At 37.8% G+C, this 24,903-nt stretch overlaps 1 protein-coding gene across 1 annotated transcript in view; it reads left to right on the top strand.

Moving 5' to 3' along the window:
• The first annotated feature begins 11,040 nt into the window (after nucleotides 1-11,040).
• RNF180 (ring finger protein 180) overlaps nucleotides 11,041-24,903 on the top strand; it is a 60,367-nt gene continuing 46,504 nt past the window's right edge. Inside the window, exons 1-3 of the mRNA XM_062513679.1 lie at nucleotides 11,041-11,157; nucleotides 13,717-13,812; nucleotides 17,339-18,286. Of these exons, the coding sequence (XP_062369663.1) occupies nucleotides 11,056-11,157; nucleotides 13,717-13,812; nucleotides 17,339-18,286 (1,146 nt within the window). The 5' untranslated portion in view covers nucleotides 11,041-11,055. The remainder of the gene's footprint in view (nucleotides 11,158-13,716; nucleotides 13,813-17,338; nucleotides 18,287-24,903) is intronic.

Genomic DNA, 24,903 nt, shown 5'->3' with positions numbered 1-24,903 from the left:
AGATATTTTTACACTACTTGGGAAATGCTATCTTTATATACATATTAAGCACTGACAAGGCAGTGCATCTCATGGGAAAGGAAATCAGGACTAAGAACATAGAGACAGAATCATCAGGTAGTAAATTACCAGGGATAATATTTTCAGATAAAGTGTAAAATTAAAAACAAAATGCCACCAGCGGCTTCAGTAAACTTAGTTGGTGTTTTTTTCCTCCAATATTTTTCTTAGGAAGTTTTTCTAATAATCTCCCTGGCAGTACAACTACAACATTTCAACAACTAAATTTCTTATTGGCCATTTTTTTATACATTTGTTAAGTTATATAAGGATGCAATAATATTTTTTCCCTCAGTGGTGATCTACAAGAAAGTTTTCACAGTATTTGTTTTGCTGAACTGAGTAAGTAAAACCGTTTCTGTTTTCCCATAAGCCTGGCTCTATCCATTTTTTTGTCACCTTAGTCTTTTTCTTTGTGTCTACTCTAGCACAAAGTATTTTTTTAAAATTATTATTATTATCACTATCTATATTATTTCAAATTAAAAACTACCACAGCATTGATTTTGACCTGCATGTACTGGAAATATATGCACAGAACAGGGCAGAATTAGTCTTTTCAGAGCTACATCACACAGTCAATGTACAGACACCCTGTGATCAATTAATATACTCTGATACTTAACCTCTTGATTGCTTCCAGTTGATGAGTCACCTGATAGCAGAAATTCTTGCCAGCAATCTCAAGAGTGCATAACCTTGTATATTATTAAACTGAATCTCATTCATTTTCCAATTCTCTAACAGCCAAGGTTATGAAATTAGTATTATTTCCGTGTTCTAATCTAGCTTCAATTTAAGTGATTTTAATTGCTATTCCACATTCTAAAAAAAATGTCATCTGCTGATCAGTATTTTTTGATTCTTTTCTATTCCTTGAAGGTCTGCTGAAAATACTGCTTCAAGTAACTACCCACTTCATTCTAACATTATTTCTGAAAGTATCATCCTTGCTTGGTTACAAATTCTTGGGTTTTTAAAGAAATTCAACTTCAGTTTCAGGTATCTTCCCCAAATTCCTGAGCAGTTCAGATTGGCTGCATTTTATTAGCTTACCTAAGATCATTTTATAAGTCAAGCACTGAAGTTTAAGACATACTTTTGTTTTTCTTTAATGAAAATTAAACTGAACCAACTTAATCAAAAGTCCTGATCAAAATTTACAATGACTGGTTTAATAGTATTATTAATGAAAACTAAATATAACATAGTACAAAAACCCCTTCAAAGGGTTGTTAGTGCAATTTTATGTCTGTTTAGTCAAAAACACCAAAGTTCTTTCTTGAAAATCCCTGACATTTCCTTTCTGATGTAAGCTCCACAATTCTTTGGGCAGAAACAGGTTTTTCTCCATACTGTATATTCCCACAGATCACAAATTCTTTGAAACCATGCCACCATGGAGAAAAATAACCCAGTGCTTTTATTTTCAGGGGGATAACTAGTATGTTCTCCCAGGTTAAGGGAAATGTGGGATAAATCTCTTTTCCGTATAAGTAGTTTCCCTTCTAGGAACTAGCTTTCAACAGTTGATAAGCAATAAAGTTCAGTGACTTACTACATTTGCAGTATACGTTTTTTTATGTTCTCTTTCGTCCTTTCTCAAGATAGCATGATTCCTTGACCAGCAGGACAATGAAGCATAGAAATGATCCCTACGTTTAACATAGATCTAGATTCCATTCCAGAGAATTAGCAACCACATACAAATAAAACTATTTTAAGAATTACTTTATTAGATCTAGTCCTATGTGACTTTAAAAATGTTTTCCCTAACTATAATCCAGCTTATCATCACAATTTTAGATGGATCTGATTATTTTTCAAAAAGAAGCAAAAGCAAAGCAAATGTTTTATTAATTGATGGACATTCTGTACAGAGTTCTGTCCTGGTTTGAAAAAGACAGGTGTGTGCTAGGGAAGAGCAGGGCCTTCCCTTGAAATGGAGCCAATAAGTCCTTCCCTCTGAATTAATACAAGTTTGGAATTAAGGAGCTCTCAGGCAAAGATATGAGAATAGGAATAACAGGTCTTTACTAGTACATATAGTATATGTATATATATATATAAAACAATGGCAGACAAAACAAGAAGTATGAAATTACCAACAAACAGAACAGGACCCCAGTGACAGTTCTCCTGGCTGTGCACACCTTTCCCCTGCGGTGCAGTTCCCATCCCACTGGCAGTCGGTGCCAGCAGCTCCCGGGGGCAGGGACAGATGCGGTGATCCCGGGGGCTGCGGGAGCGCTGGGGGCGATGGAGGCCGTGTCCCCATGGGAAGGGTGGAGGAGAGGCTCTGCTCACGGATCCCCGGGGCGGTGTCGGTCCCGGTGCTCCAGCAGGATGCTTGGAGGTGGCAGGGTGGAGAGGGAGGGGAGCGGGGTCCCGCAGCCGAGTAAAGGCAGCTCCCGGCGTTGGGATGGCAGGGAGAGGTTTTCCAGCGGCCGTCCTCCCCTGAGAACCAGATGAGTGCGAGAGAGAGCGACAGAGAGAGCGACAGAGAGAGAGCGAGAGAGAGCGAGAGAGAGCGAGAGAGAGCGAGAGACTTCTCCTTTACCTGCCCCTGATCTCACGGTGTTCCGCCTCCTCCGTCCCCCGCCAGGCGAGAGGAACTTCAAAACTGAACAGGGAGCCTCTCCCTATCAATAGCCATCTTAGCATGTCAATGGGAAAAAAAATTCCACAGACAGGGAGGAGAGGGAAAAAAACTCCCAACAACTTCACGTTTCTTATAGAGTATGACAGTATTTACAAATTAAATATAAATCTTTATCTTCAAGTAAAACGGTATGAGATGTCATTTTCTCATCATTTACCTTGTAATTACAGATATGCAGGTCTTGGAGCTGGCCTCACATAACAGAGCAGCTGTGTTGAAGAACCAGGGATTATAGACTGGATACTTGCCTTGGGTAGTCATTAGTGCACTAACAAATAGCTGCAGAAAATGTAACCTCTTGTATTGAAAGAAGTACTTTGGTACAGAAAGAAACTCTACAGGAATGACGATTAGGTCATCCCTTCCCCTAGGCAGTTATACCAACACAATTAGAATGGAAATGACATGTTCTTGGTGTGATTATTGGAATACATGACCATTTGCTAGAGGTTCTCGTAGAGTACCTGTGAGCTGGATGCATTCTGCATTGTCAAGGTCATGAAAATAGAATGTGCCACTGTGTATGTACCAATCACTACAGCCAGGCAGGGTGCTTCAGTGTTCAATGACCCACTGCACAGACCTTCAATGCAGTCTTCCTAAGATACAATCAGTGCCTCAGAACAGCAAAGACGCTCTCAGGTTTCTGACTTACTATGTTAGTTTGACAGAGATCTTTGAACTGCCATCATAGACTTAAGGGCTATCCCAGCAAAAGGCATTTCATACATAGTCTGCCTTGGAATTAACTGCTGCATCAACCTGTCATGAGTCCTAAAGCCACAGCATAATTCACCCTCTCCAGCTTTCAACAGCTGCCCTGTGACAGACAAACACTATCTATAAGATAATCAGTACAGTTAACCACACAGTACAGCTGAATGGCTCTGAATATAGTCTTGCAGCCAGCAGCAAAGTTTCGTATTTCCTCATTCCATTTGCTGTTGCTGTGATGTGAGCCATATAGTCCTTGTTTCTTACCCCCAGTGCCACCTTCATGACTATTTCCTCTTATCTGTGAGATTCAAATTAAATTCAAGTAGTCCAATCCTACATCCTACTTAAATTGAAGCAAATGAGATTAAAAAAAATAAAATATCTCTCTCCTAATATTTTCAACATTATTTTGTTATAAGTGTTTGTCACACACACTGACTCAGAGCCAATTGTACATCAAGCAATGGAATTTATTAAGCAAGCGGTAACAAGCAAAAGCAGCGCTGGGCGGCCGGGAGTTAGCGCTCCACCAACGGCGCGCACTTTCCTCTCTCAGTCCTTTGGGTTTTATACCCCTTGTTTCTGGTGTACGTGTCCCTTTTGCAGTCGGGTCTGCGCCGGCGCTGCCTGTTGATAGGGGTCGTACTTTGCCCTCCGGTGGTCGTTGGAATGAAGAAGACTCCTCTTCCCGGCAGAACCTCTGCCTTATCAGTAGATCCTTTTTACACGTTGAACAATGGATACTTAAGTATGGTTAATTAACTTAGCTCAAACTAATCAAGACATTCTTGTGGACTACGGGTGCATGACTTGTGCCCTCTCAGATCTGGTTCTATTCTTTGTTATTTTATTGAACTCTTGGTAGTCCTTCTATTTTAATGAACAATTTTTATGTTGTTTTTATTACAATTTTATGTCAGAAGTTGAGGCCTGAAATGTCTTAAGCTCGTTATTTTAATCTACATTTTATTTCTTCCATTTATGTATTTCATGTGTTGCTTTATAGCTTTATCAATTAAGTTTGCTAAAACATGTCTTATAACCTGCAATTCTTTATGACTGATAAATATTGCTTTTTCTAATAGCAATTTTAGTCTAAATTTGAGCATACTGTAGCACACTATAGATTATTTGAAAATAACAGTTTCTTCTACATGTAGTTGCTGTAATGTACATGGCAGAGTAAAACAGAATTAAGTTATTGGTAGCATCCTGCTTCAGATTTTCTTTAGCGGGTCTACACTATGACAGAAAAAGTAGCAATTAATATAACATCTCATGTTGTAATCTCATACAATGCACTTTGGTATCCATGAGAGCCCAGGTCTTACTTTGAGTCCGACATTATCCAAAACAGCTACCTGATAATATAATCGGGTCTTGACCTGCAGGGATTGTATATTGAAATATGAAAAAGATCACAGAAATGATATATCATAAATATAGGGGAATGCCTGGAACGGAGGCTTCAGTTTCCCAAATCACCTCCACAGGCAAAGAAGTAAACAGACTCTAATTTAATTTTCCTCAGCAGTCTTCCAGCCTTTCTTACTCTCACATTGCTTTAAAATTGTTCCCGTCCTGTGTTTGAAGATTGTCATTGGCATTAGCATCGCTAGCAGATTGTCAGCTGCGAGCGTGTATCAGCTCCCAGACAAGTCAGCGTCACTGCAAGAGGCAAATGCCCGCTGAGGTGCGGAAGGAGCCGCGCGGGTGAAGACGCCGGCTGGTTTCCCTCGGCCGCCGAGGCACAGACGCTCGCATTCCAGGGCCGCCGGGCCGCCCTTCCTTCCGTGAGCCCCGTGTGATGGGCAGCAATTTCCTGCAAGAATACACTGCTTCATAAGTGTACCTCATTCCCTCTCCCCATTTCGTTTAATGGTTTCCTGCTTTCTCTTGCAGCACACTAGGACCGTCGGGGGCTGCTGAGGACATCCAGCCGAGAAGGTGACGGCCGGCGGGCGCTCGCGGGTCCCTGCCATGTCCCTGGCCTCGCTCTATTAGTGCGATCTCTGGGTTTGGGTTTATTCCTCGGGCCTGAGGGAACGCAGTTTCTGTCCCAGCTCCCATCGAAAAGTTTTCGTTCATTCCCTCAACCTTAATTCCCTCCGCCCCTCTACTCCCTGGTCTCAGCTGGCCGCCGGGGCTGACCCCACCCCGCTCCATCATCTCTGCCAGTCAGGAGACGAGAGGAGCGCCGGCCTCAGGGCACGGCGTGGAGCGGGCTGGCTCGGGCATTGCCCTCGTCCCCGCGACAGCAGGGCTGGCCCAGCGCCGACGAGGCTCCCCCGCCGGCCGCAGCAGCCGCCTGGGCGGCCCGGGCAGGAGCCGTGTGCCCGCAGAGCGCAGGGGCCGCGCTGGCGGAGCGCTTTCCGCGCCGTTTGTCTCCCGTCTCTTGCCGTTCGAGGGAGCGGCTGCTGCTGCGCAACCCCTTCCCCGCCCGCCCGGTCGCTCCAGTGCCGTCGCCTCCTCCTCGCAGCCTCGCACGGCGCGGCCCGGTGAGCTGAGCGGGGCCGGGGCGGCGGGAGGCGCCGCAGCCGCCCGTGGGGCCGAGGCGGGCCCGGGCCGGGGGGCGCGGGGGGCGCGGGGTGAGCGCGGCGGGGCGGACACCGCCCGGAGCCGGGGATGCGGCCCGGCTGTCCGTCCCCGGGTGAGCGCGGAGCCCGCCTGAGGCAGCCAGCCCCCCGCCTTCCTGCCCGGCATTAACTCGGCGGGGCCGCCGGCCCTGAGCACCCTGCGCGCCCGGTGGGGCCTGGGCGGGCTCAGGGGTGGCAGTGCTCACTCAGCCTGTGCTGGGACAAGGGCACCCTATTCCTGCTTGTTTCGGCCTTTACTTTGTGCAACAGATAGTGCCTGTATGTGTAAGAGCATGAAACGGGCAGCTCTGATCTTGGGATCTCTTGGAAAAACGAGATTATACGCCGATCCGTGGTCTTCCAGCGACCCACCAGGGCTATTCCCTGTCAAAGCCATTTACACGCTTCATATCCCAACTGTGCCTGGAAGATCTTTTGATTTAAGCAGCGTGCCGTGCAATCGAGGGTTTAGCAAGTCAAGAAATAACGTTTCTAGTAACTTTTTTAAAACTTCTTTTTCATTACATGGGTTAGTGTTGCTACAAAAGAAAGTATCACACTGGCCACCCTCTGACATCAACTAGTTATCTCTGTTACAACTTCCGTGATAGGGAAGCTGATCACACAATGACTGAGCTGGTAGAAGAGTTCATAGACGAAAGTGAGATGCACAGAAGCAAATGATGCATCTTTCTGCTTCTCTTCTTTGGCAGCCTGGGGACAGTTGTTTAAGTTTTCTTTTGTCTAGTCATCTTAAGTGCAATTTCCTTGAGAAACTTGTTGAAGTAGGTTTTTTTAAAGTGTCTCTTTAATCAGAAACGCTTTAGAGATCAGAAACTAGCAAATTTTTAAGTGCACAGTAACGTCTTCTGTGATTGTTTCTCTTTCTGGTAAAGTATCAGTTCCTCCTTTTCTGGGAGCAGGAACTTGGGGCATGGACTCTTGTCGGTTGGGGAAGCTCATTTAGTTTTTCTCTATCTTCCTCCTACAAAGCTGACACTCATCTATTTTTTTCCAAGATTCTCAATAACTGTTGCTGAAGTTTCAGTGCCCTAGTTTCTTGCTGCAACCTAACTATTATTGTAATTTTCATGGCTGCAGTATTCTGGAGGGGTCACAGGTGATTTTTGAAGAAAAGACTGATAATTGCTTGTGCTGCTACACTTACTTTCTGATTTTTATGTATCTGTGAATGAAGGGCAAGTTAGTTGAAATTCTAGACCACATTTCAACAGAAATTTAGGGGATTGTGTTTAGTTGTTCACTGTGAACATATGAGAATTTTTAATTTGAGTTGTATGTCATGTTTTTTTAGAAATCTTTTTGAAGACAGAATGACCAAAATGTAATATTTTATAAAATTTGGATTTTTTTAATAATAAATTTAGATATAAATAGGCATTTTTTTTTTCTCCCTTGAAAATGTGTGTAATCTGTCTAGTCTCCTCAGCTGGTAAAACTTCAGTGAGTTCTGCATCCAGATCTTGCATTCAGCAAGAACAGCTGACCTATTTGAAGGAGTTTACAAAATAGCAGTGACAGCTAGAGATCAAGAAAGCATTATCTCTCAGGAAAAAGAGATTTATTTAGTTCAAAAAGAAGATTGAAAGGAATCTAATATCTATCAAGTGTTTAAAGTTGCAAAATGTCCTGCACGGAAGAAAAGGAGCAATTTTGTTCTCTGTATTCACATAATAAGGGATTATTAAAAGAAAAAATAAGGGAAATTACAAGAAAACTGAATTTAAGTATTGGGGAAAATGTTAATAATAAAAGATAAGGGACAATGAAATAGTTTGGGGGGACCATAAAATCTTCATCAAAGGTCTCCAAGAGAAGATTAGACCAATGATTTCCAAGAAAGGGAACTGAGACTGATTTGGAAGGATGTCTTAGGACTCTGCTACTGATTTTACTGGGGCTAAATAATAGAAAAGAGTTTGAAGGTCATCAGACAAAAGCCATGTAAGAATACAGGCTTTTTAACATTCTGGTATGTCTGCATGCTGTTTTGGAGGCAAACATGACCTCACACAAAGCAACCTGAAAGCAGTATAGCCACAACACACATCACCTAGTACTAAGAAGAAAAGGCCCACTTAGGGCTGGACACTATTTTTGGAGTTCCAAATGAAAAATTTTATCTTTATGTAGGCACTTTTTGCTGAAGGAGAAGATGCCTTTTAATAGTTTGACATGCAAACCAAGACAAATGAAAGTTAGGAAAATATATCCAAAACACTGAGGTTGAACTGCATTTAACAAAAAAAAACAAGAGAAATTTTAAAAACCTGGTTTTATATGCATTTATTTGAAATTATGTACAAAACAAAATAATGATACGATAAATAAGATAAATGAGAAACATGATGTGTGGAGAAATCTCTGTATTGTGCATCTGTAGAATTTCTTCTGTCCTTTGTAAGAACTGCAAAAGACACACACATGCAGATTTTTAATACACCTTCATGAATTTTTCTTTTTAAATATTCCTAGAGCAGAAAAACATTTCAGCCTGCTGTACCATAATATTAGTAAAGGTATCCACTTGTTTTGGATTTTTTCCATGTACTTCACTATCAGCACTCTTGGTTAAACAAAATACAACCCATGCTATGTGTGTTATTACACGTATACTATGCAGTCATTTCTCTTATGTAAGTGTAATTTTAAATAAAAGGTATATGCTGAACTAAGAAGAACCTTTCAAAGGGTATAACTAACTAAACAAAATAAATGAATAAAAGACCTTTTGCTTTGCAGTAAAGCTTGGAAGATGTTATATATTTGAGGAGGATGTTTACAGCAGCTCAAATGCCAGTGGTCCTTAGAGAGCCTTTGTTTGCATGACTTGAACCTTGTCTTAAATATAGCAAGTGCATTTATTCATCAGTCATTTATCTGATTGTTGAGAGGTCTATCACCAAGTGGTTTTTGTCCTTCTCCAGTCAACAGCTATAAATGAAGCAGCTGCTCAACAGATAGCAAGACATCCTCTTCTCTAAGAGGAACGGAATGTATATAGAGACTTAAATATATAATTTGGGTAAAAAAATACAGCATAAAAAGTGATGCAAGACATACATTACCTCATTTCAAGAACGTATTTGAGTAGATGAGGATATTGCTAAAAATAATGTCTGAGCTAGCTGCTTGCAATATGTCTTTCAGTCCAGCATGGCTGATCTTAGATTTGAGGCTCTCACAGAACTCTTGTAAAATGAAATTCATTATAGAAGTGTGTTATAATTTTTTGAAGAATAAATTAATTAGAACAGGTTTAAAGGGTTTGAGTGATATAAAGAAATTAATAAGTGGTAAAAATTTTCTAAATACCCTGTGGTGCCTAATGTTATAACAGCAAAGTGATATAAAGTACTTCTGAAAATTATCAGAGAATGAATTTGCTTTAAAACAATCATTTGTAGATAGCTTCATTATTTTACGCATTCCACTTTTGAAATATCTAGTAGAGAAAGTAGCAGCACTGACATATGTGGGTTAGGAAAACTAGGTTTAAGTAAAGTAAAAACTGAAGTTCTGCTTAAGTCAAAGCATTGGAATAATTCCATTTTTGTCAGGAATGAGACAGGTTACCAGTATAAATTCTCAGCTGTCATGTAAATGTCTCTTGCATGATCTTTTGCTTGGCTGTCTTAAGATTTGTTAATGGAGCCATAACAAAAATTCATTTTAATTGTGATATTGCAGGAAAATATTTAATGTTTGCCTTAATTTTGCTTTTTAACTGGGAGTGGATCTGGTTGTTAAAAACTGCATGTACACTACTGCTCAGAGTCTGATGTATGTACACACATTTCTGCTTGTCCTTGTCAAACTATATTTCAAACCTTTACTTTTGTAAAAAAGTAAAAATGCAATGAATGAAGACCTCATATGTAAATAAAAGATAATAAGTAACCTCTCTCTGTTTTTCATTGTCTTTGGTTAAATCAGAAAACAAAGCAGAAAAACAAAAGGTAGAAATGGGGAAAATGCAGAAGTCTGTATGTTTCAACAAGGCAAACTGCTCTTCAGACAGCCTGTAGTGAAGACCTCAAAGTTTCTTTAGTTAGTGAAAACTAAAAAAATTTAAGTGTTAAAATAGTTGCAAAATCAAATGTTTGGTCTCTGAAATCTGACACTGATTTTTATTTTTGTACTCCAGCATGCCTGTCAGTGAGCACTGTGCACTTTAGCACTCTGAGGAGGCCTTGAGTTGCCATGTAGATGAAAAAGATTTTCTTATTTTTTTTTTCATGTAGCTCACACAGGGGGTTAAAACATAAGTACTTTGAAAGAAGAATTGGAGGATCTTTGGAGAAAATGTGAAAAAAAGAGAAGACTTTGGAGGAAGCTAGAGAAGACCAGAGAGAGACAATCTGGACACAGCAAGACACAAAAAGAGAAAAATAGAATATTTGTTTTGTCCTTATGGTTGTCTTAATTTAGGTCCTGTTTCACAAGGAGGTTAATACAGGTCCATGAAAAATGATTGCACCAGTAGTTTTTTAGTATTCCCTAAAATAATTTAGGGAGCAAGCCTGCAGGGGCATGTTGAGAAAAAGTCTGTCATCTAACAGTTTTATGTTGGCATTCATTATTGCTATGTGGCATTATATATGTGTGTCTATTTATTGCTTAGGATAGCAATGACTTATACCTATAGACATGTTTTAGAAAAATTGAGCTCTTTTATATTTTTTCCAAATATTGGACAAGTTTTTTCTTTGGTTGATTGGTGAGTTTAGTTTTATTTTATTTTGGTTTTAGTTGTTTTGTTGTTGTTGCTTTCTAGTTCTATATGAAACCTGGAAATAAAACTATCTGTTTCACCTTCCTATTTAAAACATCTGGATGCTATACTATACAAGATCAGAGAATGTTTGTAAGTAAAGTATTAATTTCCTCTACAGTGGTGAGAATTTTATGGACTTTAAGGTCTCAAGAGAAAAGTGGTGTTCCAACAGGTGACCAAATTCTTTGTTTTCTGGTCTTTACAGGTCAACATACAGAGCTACAAAATCCCAAGCTGATATAATGAACAGCCAAGAGGCTGGTGTTCTTCGTTGCTGGAGATGTAGGAAATATATAGCAAATTCTGTTTTTCTTGCAAAATGTAATGGGAAAAAAACACCCAAAGTAAGTATAACTTCTTCTGAGGGAGTTTGTAAGTTCTTCTGGTGCCATCTATTTTAAATGAAGAAGTATTAGACTTAGCCTCCCTTTGTAATTAATCTCTTGTGGATGTGAGTAGTAAAGGACAAACAGTTCTATTGAGAGTGGTGTCGGAAGTAATTTTAGTGAGGCCAAGTGGGCAGTGATCACCTTGATGTTCTGCAACATGCAGGCTGGTGTTCATGGGCACTTGACAATAGGCTGTATGGACCATTAAATTTCTAATATAAAAATGGGGTTTGGTTTTGATGGTGGTTTTATAGAAGTAATTTTTTTTTGTTTTAATATCTCTTGATGGACAACTCTTGGTGTCTAAGGTGTATTTTAAAGGCTGATTCTAATTTCCACTGTGGTAGTTAACTGTCTGTAAAATATCCCTGCACCAGAAAATTTTACTCTCCCTTTTTTAAATATTGACCATAGTCTATGGACTGTTGCAATAATATGCAGATGGGGCTCAGTTTCTTCATGCAGGAAAAGCCAATTCTGTATTGACATAACTCATTTTATACAATTTTCACAGACACAGACCTTGTGTGCCACTCTGTTTGACTAGTAGTATTCTTGCCACCTAATTATTCATTGGTTAAAAGCTATTTTTGTGTGTACCTCAGGTGTTTACATTTTTCCTTCATAGATTCTCATGGGACAGATCTATTGTTTATACAGGTGCATACTTATTTTCCTTTCCAGAATAGATAGTTGTGCTAACTGATTTTTCATTCCTCTGATTCTTTCTTATGGGAACTTACTAGCTACTGCTACCTCAGCTAGAGTAGCAGGGCCTAAACCATATTTTAGAAGACCATTCTTTTATAGTATCTCTATCTGTCTTTGACGGTGCAAAAAAAAATAGTTCAGGAGATTAGTCTGCCCTGAGCAGGGATATGGCCTGCTCAGTAAATTATATTGTGTTAAAATAAACAGAAGGATAATTACACAGAATAAAGCCATGACAGAGTATTTCCTACTGCTTTATAATGGCAGCTACCAATCATAAAGAGCTAGGGTAATTCTAAATGTGCCAAAAAGGCTTACGGCCTCTTAAATCAAGTTTAAAAGCAAATAGAGGAAAGGGTGGTGATGTTTTTTATTAAGGCATTTGTAATGGAACAACATTCTCTTTTGAGAGGGGCACAGCTAACAGATATAGAAACAGACTTACTTTTAAAGATCATGATAGTATTATCAATAAACCTCATTTTAATCACTTTGTTTACAGAGCTTGAAGTTCTGGAATAATTTTTGTGCTTTATATTTGATGATTCTTTCATGCGTGGTTTGAAGAGAGTTTTAGGCAGGGGAATGTGGAAATTCCAACTCCTTCCATGGAAAAAATGTAGTGAAAAGAAAGAGGTATCTTTGTCCAAGCTCCCCATGGTAGAGCTTTAGCTGTGAGTGGTGATCCCCCCATCACTGCACACATGACTGAAGTAGCTTCTTCTCCAGTTATGTAGATAGCAAATAAATAAGTGTAATTTAACACTGTATCTAAAGAGGCTGGGAGGCAAAGACAGCACTATGATGAGAAGATTAATATTTTCAGCCTGTTTCAACAGATGAATTTTAGGCCTTCAGACAAAGACATAGCTGAATTATGAAAGAAAAAAATATAGAACAAATTTTAAAACAGATGTTGAAGTCACAAACAAGTATAAACACTAATAATTATATCCATATTGAAGTGCAGGTGGTCTCCAGAGATAGGACAGAAAGCCAGCATAGGCATAATAAATGGATCTATCTGTTTTCTGTCAATACTTGGAGAATTTTTAAAAGTTTCTCTCTTCTGTCTATAGCCCCACTTTTAATTTTCAGCAGAATGAAATTTTTATTCCAATAACTTCAATAACATAGGCACCCACAACTTTATATATTCATAAATTTTAACAATTGATTTTAGGACTTTCTCACCAGAGTTTCTTTATCATTTTATCCATCCCTGTAACTCTACTTTAGGTAGTTAATTGCTTTTATTTTAGTATCAATTAGTGAAATGCTACAGAGTTGTAGATTTTTTTTCTCTTCAGTGTATTGCATTATTGCAATAAAAACTGAAGTTTCTAAGATTACCTGGTTACTCTGTTAGTTATTCTAAGAAGTATTAGAAAATTAATTCTTCTTATTGCACTTTTGCATTGCTGATCATAGGCTTAATGTAAACTATAACTTATATTTTTCCGTCTTTACTGAAGAATTATGCCAGCTGTCAGTGGCTCTAAAATCAATTTCCAGATATTCTTTGAAGGCCTGCAACTGCATACTAACTGTGCTTTTAAACAAGACAAAACCACCTCCAGACACCTACATTTCCACAGTGAAGTTTGCCCAATGTTCTTAGATTCAAAAATAGAGAATTACTGTCAGTATCTACCTGATTTTTAGCTTAAAGGAGCATATCATATTTGAGGTTTATAATTTGTTAATGTTTACTGATTCTGGGAAGCTGCCTTCTGGCTATATTCAAAAGGGAAAAAAAGCTTACATTAATTTTGAGTATGAATACAATTGTTTTATTAACAGATATCACAATCTTCAGCTGCTGCTCAGAATTCTTGCAATGTATGGCATGTGAGCATAGAAACCATTCCAGAGTGGGTGAAATGTGTCATTGAAAAGGTAGATTTTTTTTTTCTTGCATTTTTATTATTCAACATAAAATAATTAAGGAGGACAAATTTTAAGGACACCTTTCTGGCAAGGCCCATGAATGTTACAGAGACCTTATAATTGAGGGAATTCTTTACAGGAACTGTCTTTACCATTTGCAGATTTCTTTTCCTCTTTGAAATGTTGTCTCATTTTGGTTTGTTTTTAATATATGCAGAAGTGCAAGAAAAATGTTTCCTCATAAAAGTGGACTGAAGATTTGTTAAAAGATCAGTTTTTGGAATATGATGTGTTTTATACTTAAGTCTTTTGTACTTAATGTGCTGTTATGTCTCATATGAGTAGAAAGTAGGTACCCTCCTGCAAATTCAAAGGTCTGATGACAAGCCAGTGTCACTGCTTTTGAGTTTTAACTGCCCATTTGAAATTATAAACCATCTCTTAAATTTCCAGTGATACTGACTGCTTCAGTTAGTATTTTCTTTAAGTTGTTTTAGATCTAGAAGTTTATGTTGTGGCATAGATACTAATAAGCAGAAGAAGTGCTTTTTTGCCACACAGATATTCTTTTATGAATTTTTGATTTTGATAAGTAAATTATATTTGCATTCCTTTCTCCTTACACTTCAGTGTAAAATTTTACTGTATTTTAAGTAATTCCTACCTTAAGCATAACCATACTGAAAATGATGCACAAAGAGAAAAAATTGTTATGACTATAGAACTAAGCATTCAAAAATTTAAAAAAACTTAGTCTTCCTTTATTGTATTGCTCTATGTGGGTTTTTTTTTGTTAAACATTAATTAAACTTTTTAAAATTAGTGATCTCTTCTACTACAGTGAATATAACAGAATAGTTGTGTTCAGAAACACTAATCTTGGAGGTATGTTTGAAAATTACAGCTTATGAGTTATTTCCTTATTTTACAATATCACCTAATCATGAATTATTATTAACAATAAGGAGGCAGTTTTTTACAGGGATTTTTTTGCTTCTTAAACTATAAACTATAAACTATAAACTAAACTATAAACTATAAACTATAAACTATAAACTATAAACTATAAACTATAAACTATAAACTATAAACTATAAACTATAAACTTCTTCAGTATAATTGGATTCAGTTCAATAGTAATATTACTCTTTCACCTTTAGCTCTTAAATTATTCTTTTGCACTTTTGGCTCCTGCATTTGAAAATCTGGAGGATCCATCTGGGGCCCGAGAAAATGCAAAACCCATAGACTGCTTGACATGTTTGCTTAAGGCTGCAGAGGAGCAGTTCTCCTCTGCTGAAGAAGGCAGACAATGCAATTTTTTGTGTACACCTTTGACATCTATGTATTCATTGTGTCATTTAATGTCCTCAGAACTCTTGCCTCATTCACTTTGTTTCCTCTGGCTAGATCCTGTGTTTTTATGGATAAATGCAGGGGGGCGGGGGTTGTTAAACAGTTCTGACTTATCTCCAGATCTTCCTGGGCTCTGAATAATTTTGTGATCATGTGTTATTTTCTCCTGTAAGACTCCTGAATCAAAGGCTAAATCATTTTACATAAGTGCAAAGTCTATTTGCAGGCTGTAAAAACCCACTGCTTCCCATCCGGTTCTTTTTTGCCATCTGTCCCTCTTCTTAACCAATCTCCTTGGATTTCATGTACATATTAGTGCATAGATAATCTTCAGTAATTACAAATATGCTGTTAGTGACCTTTATTGACCTGGATTTTCTTTTACCCATCACTTATCACTTGTTTTAGTTTCTTTTCCTAACCATTTCCATTTTTCCTCTTTTTGCAGTCCATCACTAAATCTGTACCCTCAGCTCCCTTTCAGATCTTGCTGATTTTCCCCCTACCACCTCCTCCACAAGTAGGCTGTTACTTTTACTGAGTCAGTGCTTCCACACTCCATTGCCAAACTCATGCTAAATCTGTCCCAGGCTCCTTCATACTGCACCTCATCTCCCAGTCTCTGTGTACATGGGACATAGAGATGTTCTTTTTCCTACATTCTATGCCTTGCATGTCCATTTGCTCCTGGCTTCTAGCCTTCTTAATTTTCGTGAATCACTCCACCTCTCCATTTGAAGATTCAGGATGCTATTCCATGCCAGAGAGACCCAATAAAGTCGCTAGAAAATGCTTTTCCCTTAATTTCAGTGTCTACCCCTTGACATCTGGGAAATGGAGTGTGGGAGACTTAAATCTCTGAACAAGCTTTGTTCTTCTTTGGGAATGGCTTGTGTACACATTAGTCAGCCTTATAAACTGAGGGTAATTGTGCATGTTTACAGAATTCTCAAGAATTTGACAGCCTTTGGTTATATGTATTTTTTTTTCTCCAAGTTAAAAACCTGTCCAGTTTTAAATAGGTTCTCATAGGTGTGATGAAAGATATATATTTGATATTTTGTGTAATTTTGAGGTTTTAACCCATGAGGCAGAAGAAAGTTTCTCAAATAAGTATTTCTAGAACTTCCAACATTGTGTGTGAAAAACAATTTTTTCCACACAAGTTGCTTTAGTTTTTTTCTGAAACTGTTAAATTGGTTTTTCTGACATTTTTTGTAGCTTTTAATAGGACAAGCATCAGTTATGGACATATTTTTCCAAACTGCCTGAAGAACATTTGCAACTGAAAGCAATGCTTAAACTAGAAATGTTGGGCAGCTTCTGTATTAATGGTTCTTTAGACACTCAAGTGAGTAAAGTGTGACTGGAGTTGATAATGTTGTCTCTTATCTGGGCTTTGATCCTAAAAACACTTGGATAACTTTACTCCTCAACAGTGCTGCTGATAGATGAATATAATTGCTGAAAATACTAATAGTTGTCTAAATATATAGGAGGGTTAATAGTTGTACTGTTATGTAGGCATTTATAGATCTTTAATATGTATTTCCTTTTGAAAAAGTGCCTTCAGGATTGAAAAGAAATTAATAGAATTCTAAATAATGAAACTAACTGTTTCCTTATATATATATTAAGGATTTGTCAAGGTATCTGCACAGAGATTATGTTGTAATGCTACATTCACCAAAATACAAATACCATTTTAAGCTTTTGTGGAGTAATCAAAGTAAAAATTCTTTTAGTAAAAAATCTCTTTCCACTTAGTACTTAGTATGCAAGAAATGTATTAGCTCTCAGAACACTCAACTGAGAAGCTGTTCTTGCCAATTCCAGATTAACATGGGAAATTGACTTCTCTGCTTTAAATATCTAATGTTTTCATTAGTATTGCAGCATTATTCTATCTGTGGACAAATTTTAAACATATTTCAGAGCACCTACATTTTACAATGTGTGTGTTTTAGTTTTTTTAGAATTAGTTATTACTCTAGCAAGCAGAGCTTTGACCAGAACATTATTTATGGTGGATTTTTTTTCTGCTGTGAAGTGTCTTCTATTGTATTTGAGAAACAAAAAGAAAATCCTCCTACTAAAGGAGAAAATAACTCCAGTAATTATTTCCTGCTCATTTATTTTCAGTGAACATGTTATGTGTTTTTTCTCTTTTTGTCAATAGGCACAATGGACAATTGGAAAACTGCACTGTCCATTCTGTGAGGCCTGCTTAGGGGGCTTTAACTTTGTTTGCAACAAAGAATGTTCCTGTGGCCTGTTAGTAAATAGACATTTCTGCAAAACTTGGACAGAACATCAGCCACCTTTCTCTGTTAAATTGTCAAAATCATCAGAAAAACATTTGCTTCTCAAAATTCAGTCTGGTTTTAACAAGGATACGTGCCATGAAGTGGTAACTGAAACATTAGAAATCAAAAATCATGGACTTTCCTGCACAGCTGGAAGTTATAATGGTGCTGGACGATTAACAGAAGCACTTTGTCTAGAAGTAAGAACTCCCAGATATGAGACAGGAAGTAAAAAACTTCCCTTAAAGGCATTAAATGAAAAAAGAAATCTCCCTTCTTCCTATCCTATAAAAGATTCATGCACTGTAAATCCTTTTCACAGAAGATCATGTAGCTTGGACTTAAATATCAGAGAAAGACTTGTTTTGTCACCTGTGTTACATGAAACTTGCAGCATGGGAGCACTTTACTGTGGCCAAAATGAAAATCCACCTGCTTACATACAAGGGAGCTTGCAACTAGAGTCCAATGGGAAAGATGGTAGTTCTTTTCAGGATCTGTATCGTTCCTGTCCTGACATATTACATAATCAATTTCTAGTTACTTCCATTACTGAATTGCCACAGAGAGAAACAGAAAGTGAGTGTGATTTTGAAGTTACTGGACAATCTTCTGGGAGTGTCATTGCTGATGAGTCACCGTTTGTGATTAATCTTTCCTCACCTACAAGGGCTGTAGAAGACAAACAGTACATCACACCTGGTGGTCTTGTGCACCCTAAGAGTATTTCCTTCAACCAAAAGCTGAGTAAGAGAGAAAGAAGCAAGTCGAAAAGCCTGAGGAGAAAACAAAGAAGGCGAGAGCAATGTCTACAGAAGCAAGTGAGTGTCTAAAAATAATTACACTACTTTTTTTTGGTAAAATTTGACTTGCTTTTAGAAATATTTTTTTTATGTTGTCTTCTAATACAGGTTTACTGTGGAACTGTGTAGAGTCAGGTATCAGGCAAGCAAAGATTTATGACCAACCCCTTCCTACATGTAGTTTTTTTCTAATTCCAACATATCAGATTTTTTTCTATACAAAATCAAAACATGATGGGTTTTCATTGGCCTTCTTCCTGTTTTGTGATGTAATAATAGATTTGAAGTGAGAAAAAACACAGTGAAATTTACTCAGTGGGATTAAAGGAAAACTAAACATTTGAATCTTCTAAATGGCAAAACCTACCATGTCAGTATTTTCTAACTTTAAACTAATGGCATTTTGAGTTAACTTTACAGTTAGGAATGTTTTAAATGTGTTTATTATTTGTTGTAAGACAAATATTTTTCTATGAGTAAAGAGTTGATTACTGCTATTTAAAATATTAGTCTTTAGTAGATAAATATTTTGTCTGTAAATCTAACACAAACTGTTACATATTCTTATCAACTGTACAGTAATAAACCATTTAAACTTCTTTAAACCATTTAAAGCACCTCAGAATTAAAGGCCATAGGCAGTCGCAACTTTTGGTGGAAGGCTGGAAAGAAAAGTCATAAAATTACTAACCCAGTTTTGGTTTGCTCTCAAATTTAGTAGAATGACTAATGGTAACTATGCCTTTGAAAGAAATTTTCGCATCATGCATTTCCTGCACTGTGGTAAGCAAGAGCAAACATACTAACTAATCATAGAAGTAGTAACTACTCAAGCAGTTATTCCTACTTTGGGTAGGTTTCTCACTGTGAATTCAAGACTTAAGATAGATACTTAAAGGGTGTCACTCTCAATTATACATGAGAACCATCTTGAAATTGTAATGAGTCTGGGAAATATGAATCCTTTCAGTATAGTATGCGTATATTCTTTCTTCTTTGGGAAGGATTTTTGTTTTGCTTTAAGACTTAAACTAGTATTGTGACCTTTTGAAAACTTATTCTTGTAAAATGCATCTCTAAAGCTGAGAGTCTTGATGTCTTAATATTGAATACTTGTTTTCTAATAACTTATAAATATTCTTAGCTGTCCAGATCCCTAAAGTGGCTTTACAAGTTCCAAATCTCATTGTTTTGGTAATTGAAATGATGATGCACAAGCACAGTGTATATGAGCATTTTCACTATAATGTCATCTACAGTCTCCCCAGACTTTAATCTTTAGATGTTATTTTCAAGAATAAAGCACTGTACAGATTTTCAGAATTTTTGATGGCTAGGAAAGAAAACTACTTTCAGATCTTTTTCTTGTTAAAACATGCTTAACCAATTCCTACATTATTTTAGTTACGTTTGTTAAGATCCAATTGTTGGAGAAATGCCTCTATCCAAATTAAGGTGCAAATGAGACCATATGCTGAAGGCAATAGTATGGATTTCATTTAACAGTAAATGGGAGGTAGAGAGAGATAGAAAGGAATAGAAAAAGAAAGGAGATGAGTGAAAAAGAGTAAAGAGTAAGTAAAAAGGTTTCACCACCCATTGTTCCAGACATCATCCCACTGGTCCTCTTCTGGTGTTCTCAGTAGTGGGAATCTGAGGTCACTCAAAACTTCTCCGCGTTTATACACTTTAGCAAACAATCCATGGATAGGAATCAGTGTTCATTAGGTACACAGTTCTCCTCTTCTCTTGATTAAATTATTTGCTTGCTTCCAATGCTGATTAGTGCCGTGCTCAGTCTTCCTCTCCTTTGAAGTCAGTGGGCCATGGCCCCCTCCTTCAGAGCTGGACCCGGTCAACTGAGCTGATTGTCAGCACAGTTGCTGAGCTGGCTTTCCTTATGGATTCTTTGTGTTCATTATCAGTGCTCCCCCAGCTTGATTACCTCTTCCTAGTCTGAGATAATCAGACAATATTACCACCTTTATCTTAGCTCTAGTTCCTGTCATGTGACTTAGATTACTGTCCATATTTCCAGGAATTCACAAAGGCATATTCAGGAGTGGCAGGGTGGGGGGCAGGGGGAAAAGTGGTCACCAATGAGCAGTTGCCTCTAGGTACAATTTGCCATAATGAGCAAAGTCCTTTGGTGATCTTAATGGTGTTTGAGGAAATTTTGGTTTTTAAGTCTTCTACGATGTTATATAGAAAATTACATACAGTTTATAAATATGTTAGTTCTCATCAGTAAACACACTGATGAGTTTACAAAATACAAAGATTTCAAAATTAGTGTGTAAATGAAAGGATCGGTTTCAAGTAGTAGATTTCAGAAGAAGATACTTTGGTTTGGATTGATTGTTTTATCCTTGGTGAGAGTTTGCAATCATGGCATGGAATATTTAAATGGGTCTACTACTGTGTCAAGCTGCACATGTGGCTATTGAAGCTGTGTTTCCCAGTGCTGAAGTGTCTTCCCAGGAAAATGTTAATGTAGAAAGTCACATCCTCTGTAGAGCCTATCATAAATGGGAACGGTCCTGTGCCACATACACCATTTCGTGGCTGATTGCCTCTCATGTCTGGTATCCTTATTTTCTTTTTTTTTTTTGCAAGTTTAACTTTTCATCCTTTTTTTCTTCAGTATTCTTATAATCCTCATTGTTAAAATGTAGATTTTTGTCACTCTGGTACTTCCAATAGAAAGCTGATCTATCGTACTTTGTAACCATGATTTCTAACATAATGTATATGCTTAAGCAATCAGTAAAACTTCACGAAGAAAAAACCATAAATCTCTGGCTGGATGGAGTGAAAGAGTTTTAATAAATGGCAGTAAGAAGCATATAATTTCGGTACTCTTAGAGTAAGAATTACTTCAGTGCAGCAGAACACTGATGTGAGGTAAATATTTTCAAAGATATCTCAAAAGTACTGAGCATATAATTTTTTATCTTTAATTAAAGCTTTTCTGGAGAACAGTCTGAGATAACAAACCTGTTTGGACTCTGGAATTTTTTGTAAATTCAAGGGTTTCTTTACCAAGTTTGTTTTGTAATGGCGTATCTGCCTGTCAAAAGTTTTCTTCTGCCTTGCAGAAGTGCAAGCAGAAGTGCAAGAAAAGCAGAGTGCAGCCATAAACATTGTGTGGTGGCAAAATGCACTTGTTTTTAAAATTGACGTATATGAAATTTAAATTGTAAATAGGACCGATTCTGTGAGCTCCTGACCTGCACCCTACAGAGGCTTGCAGACTGACGCAGATTCTGAGGTGTAGGTGCAGGATTGAACTAGCTAGCTAACAGTAGAGGGACCCAAGCTTCCTCTGTCGCTTCTGCAAAGGACAGCTCTTGTGCTTGTGCAGGGGATGCTTGCATTTTGTGTGTGTGTGTGTGCACATCTGTGCTTATGGGAGATTTTTAGGCTTCTATTAGGGTATGATTATATTTTTAGCAAATGTTAATTATGTGAATTGTTAGGGTATGATAGTAACTGCCTAAATCTAGGGATTGCCAATATTAGTAATGATTCTTGTTATGGTTGCTGCAGCTAAGTAGCATAACTAACCATAAGTATTTCTTTTATAAATTCCATTTTGTGTGCATCTTATATGTTTACATTGTTTGCTAATAAGGGAGGTTGTAATAGAGTTCTGGAAGATCTCAGAAAAATACCATTTGTGACTTCTTCAGCTATATTGCCTTTTTTCTCACAATCATTTTACATAGAGGAAGGCTCTGTAGTCAGCTTCAAAACTGCAGTATCCTCTGGGAAAGGATCCTGATTTCTAGGGAAAAATACCGGCAGTTTTGCTTCATTTCTTAATCATTTCTTAATTTCTAGTTCTTTTGTATCTTTTTGAAAACATCAGTGTTTTATCTGACAAAGATGGCTAATGGTCAGCTTCCAATAAGTCAGTTTGCTTTTATTGCTCCCAGTGATAGTGTGAACTCTGAATACAAGTGGGTGAGATACAGCCTTGTTTATCCACGCTGTCAGGTGCTGTTATCTTGTCCCACAGCCTTGAGTTTTCAAGTTCATGCTGATGATACCTTCTAGCAACTGACAGTCTTGTAGTGAAAGTCCTAGGCTTTCAAGCTTCAACTTGAGACCAAAGTTAGCTTCATCTATACAAGTCTCTTTTTCATGAACACATTGGTTTACAGTTCTTTTTCTTGCACTGTCATGTTTTCATTGAAACTGTAAATCCTTCATGTGCCTAGTTATGCATTTATGTACTCAGATTTAATTCATTCTTTCTGTGATAACTCATAACAAAATTTATTCTCAGATTGCTTATGGATCTCTTAGCTGACTGCTGGGGGGATGAAAATATTATTTAGTGTTGGCACCAAAGATAAGCAGGATGAGGAGGGAGTGAAATGAAATCACAGCTAGAAAAGGCAAGCAGTACTTATGAAGTTTCAATTAAGACCTTTTTTAGGGAAATATGGGGATGTGTAGAGGACAATTAAAATAAGGACAGAGGAAATACAGAACAAAAGGGGAAGCTCTTATGTTTAAAGTCCTTCAATGAGTATAAAATGAAGTTCATGTTGATGGCTTTTATTTACACCAGAATCTATTTGTGGTCATTTTTGTGTGTTCAGGAACATTTGTTTGTTTGTTTGCTCTCTCTTCCCTGAGCTGCAGCTTCATACCAAATCCGAAGTACTTTATGTGGTGCCTTTTATGTATGTAACATACAGTTACTGTGTTCTGATTGCTATGCTTAAAACCAGTTCTGTGCAGGGCTGAATTTGCATTTCTTTAACAGACCTCTGGGAAGTTTCTTATAGCTGTTCCAGTCTGCAGTGCCAACCCCAGTATGATCCCATGCATGAACTCCTCTGTATCATGTCTTGGGTCTCCATTTCTCAAGACCTCTGCTATTGTTAGCAGCCCTGCATTTCTTTACACTACATCATTATATTAGCAATTCCACTATCTCTTTATGCATGGAATAACTGCTGTTAGTTGTACCATAGAAATATAAGAAAAGCAAAACAAATTACTTGCAGACATCTGGTCAATTAGAGAAATTGCTGTCACAGCTAGACAAAGAAAAGCCAAGCAGCAAGAAGGACAAGCAGAGTCAGCCACAACAAGCTTGGCTGGCCTCAGCCCTGATGCCTGTCAAGTTCAGTACTCATGCAGTGGCTGTTTCTACATCAGCAATGCAGCAGTACAGGGCCTGGTGGGTACATGAAGCAGTGTCTTTTTTAACTTCCTGAAAAAGGGGAGAAATTTTGGGAGTGGGCTGCTGCTGAGCCAAAGTTTCTCTTTCCTTTTGCTCTGGTTGTAACTATAGTTACTACATGGTGACCTTTGTTATAAGCAAATTAATTCTGTCACTGATTATAACCTAACTGATAAGAAGGTATTAAGAATGATGGACTCATGCCCAAATGCATGACATACCTCTGTAAAACTGCAATTGTGATTTCTGTGGAAGTTGTATCTGAGTAAAATAGCATGTAAAAGCTACTGTTTTCTGAAGTGCACCTGAATCTCCTTGTTGAAAACATTTAAACATTAACATTTTAGAGCTTTAATTACTTTTAGCTGCAGACTTTTTATGCCAATATTTGTGATTACAGCTCTTGAGGGTATTTTCTGACCTGACATCTTCTACTGTTTGACATATCTTCTACACAATTTGGTGTTAATAATAACTAGTGGAATATATGGTTTTGCAAATTTGCAGGAAGAACCTTTTCTTGCTTTTGGTTATGAGTTGTGTTGTAAACAAATTCTATTGGAAAGGAGGGAAAATTACTTGGGATTCTACTGGATACAACCAGTATATCAGGATTGTCTGAGTGTATCTGTATGTACTTTAGTACATTTTATTGTGATCTTGAAGCTAGATTATTTAGACTAGAATATAGTGTAGCTGCACTGTGATAGTAACTCTAGTGAAGGCCAAAATAACTAGCTGTGAATTTATTCCTTCATTTAAATTAAACATATGTTATTAAGATGCTTGTATATAAAATGCTTTTAGGATATATAGATATTATAGAATGATCTCAGCAGAGTAGAATTCCATGAGCTCTTCACAGTATTCACAGAATCACTAGGCTGGAAGAGACCTTCAAAATTATCGAGTCCAACCCATGTCCAACACCTCAACTAAACCATGATACCGCGTGCCACATCCAATCTTTTTCTAAACACATCCAGAGATGGTGACTCCACCATCTGCCCAGGCAGACAATTCCAATATTTATCACTCTTTCCATAAAACCTTTTTCCTAATTTCCAACCTATATTTCCCTTGGTGCAGATTGAGACTGTGTCCTCTTGTTCTGTCAGCTGCTGCCTGGTGAAAGAGACCAACCCCACCTGACTACAGCCACCTTTCAGAGAGATGTAGAGAGTGATAAAGTCACCTGTGAATCTCCTTTTCTTCAGGCTGAACAACCCCAGCTCCCTCAGTCCTTCCTCACAGGGCTTGTGTTCCAAGCCCCTCACCAGCCTTGTTGCCTCCTCTGGACATGCTCAAGTGTCTCAATGTCCTCTGACACATTATGTGCCCATCTTGCAAAAGAGGGAGGGGATTGTCTGCTACTTGCTGTGCCAGGCCAGCATTGGTGGTTGGTATGCTAAGAAGAGGGAATAGTGTTCATTGA

This window comes from Cinclus cinclus, chromosome Z, assembly GCF_963662255.1.
Source record: "Cinclus cinclus chromosome Z, bCinCin1.1, whole genome shotgun sequence".
Taxonomy (NCBI): domain Eukaryota; kingdom Metazoa; phylum Chordata; class Aves; order Passeriformes; family Cinclidae; genus Cinclus; species Cinclus cinclus.
The sequence above is the reverse complement of the archived record's forward strand: the minus strand, read 5'-3'. Positions and strand labels throughout refer to the sequence as shown.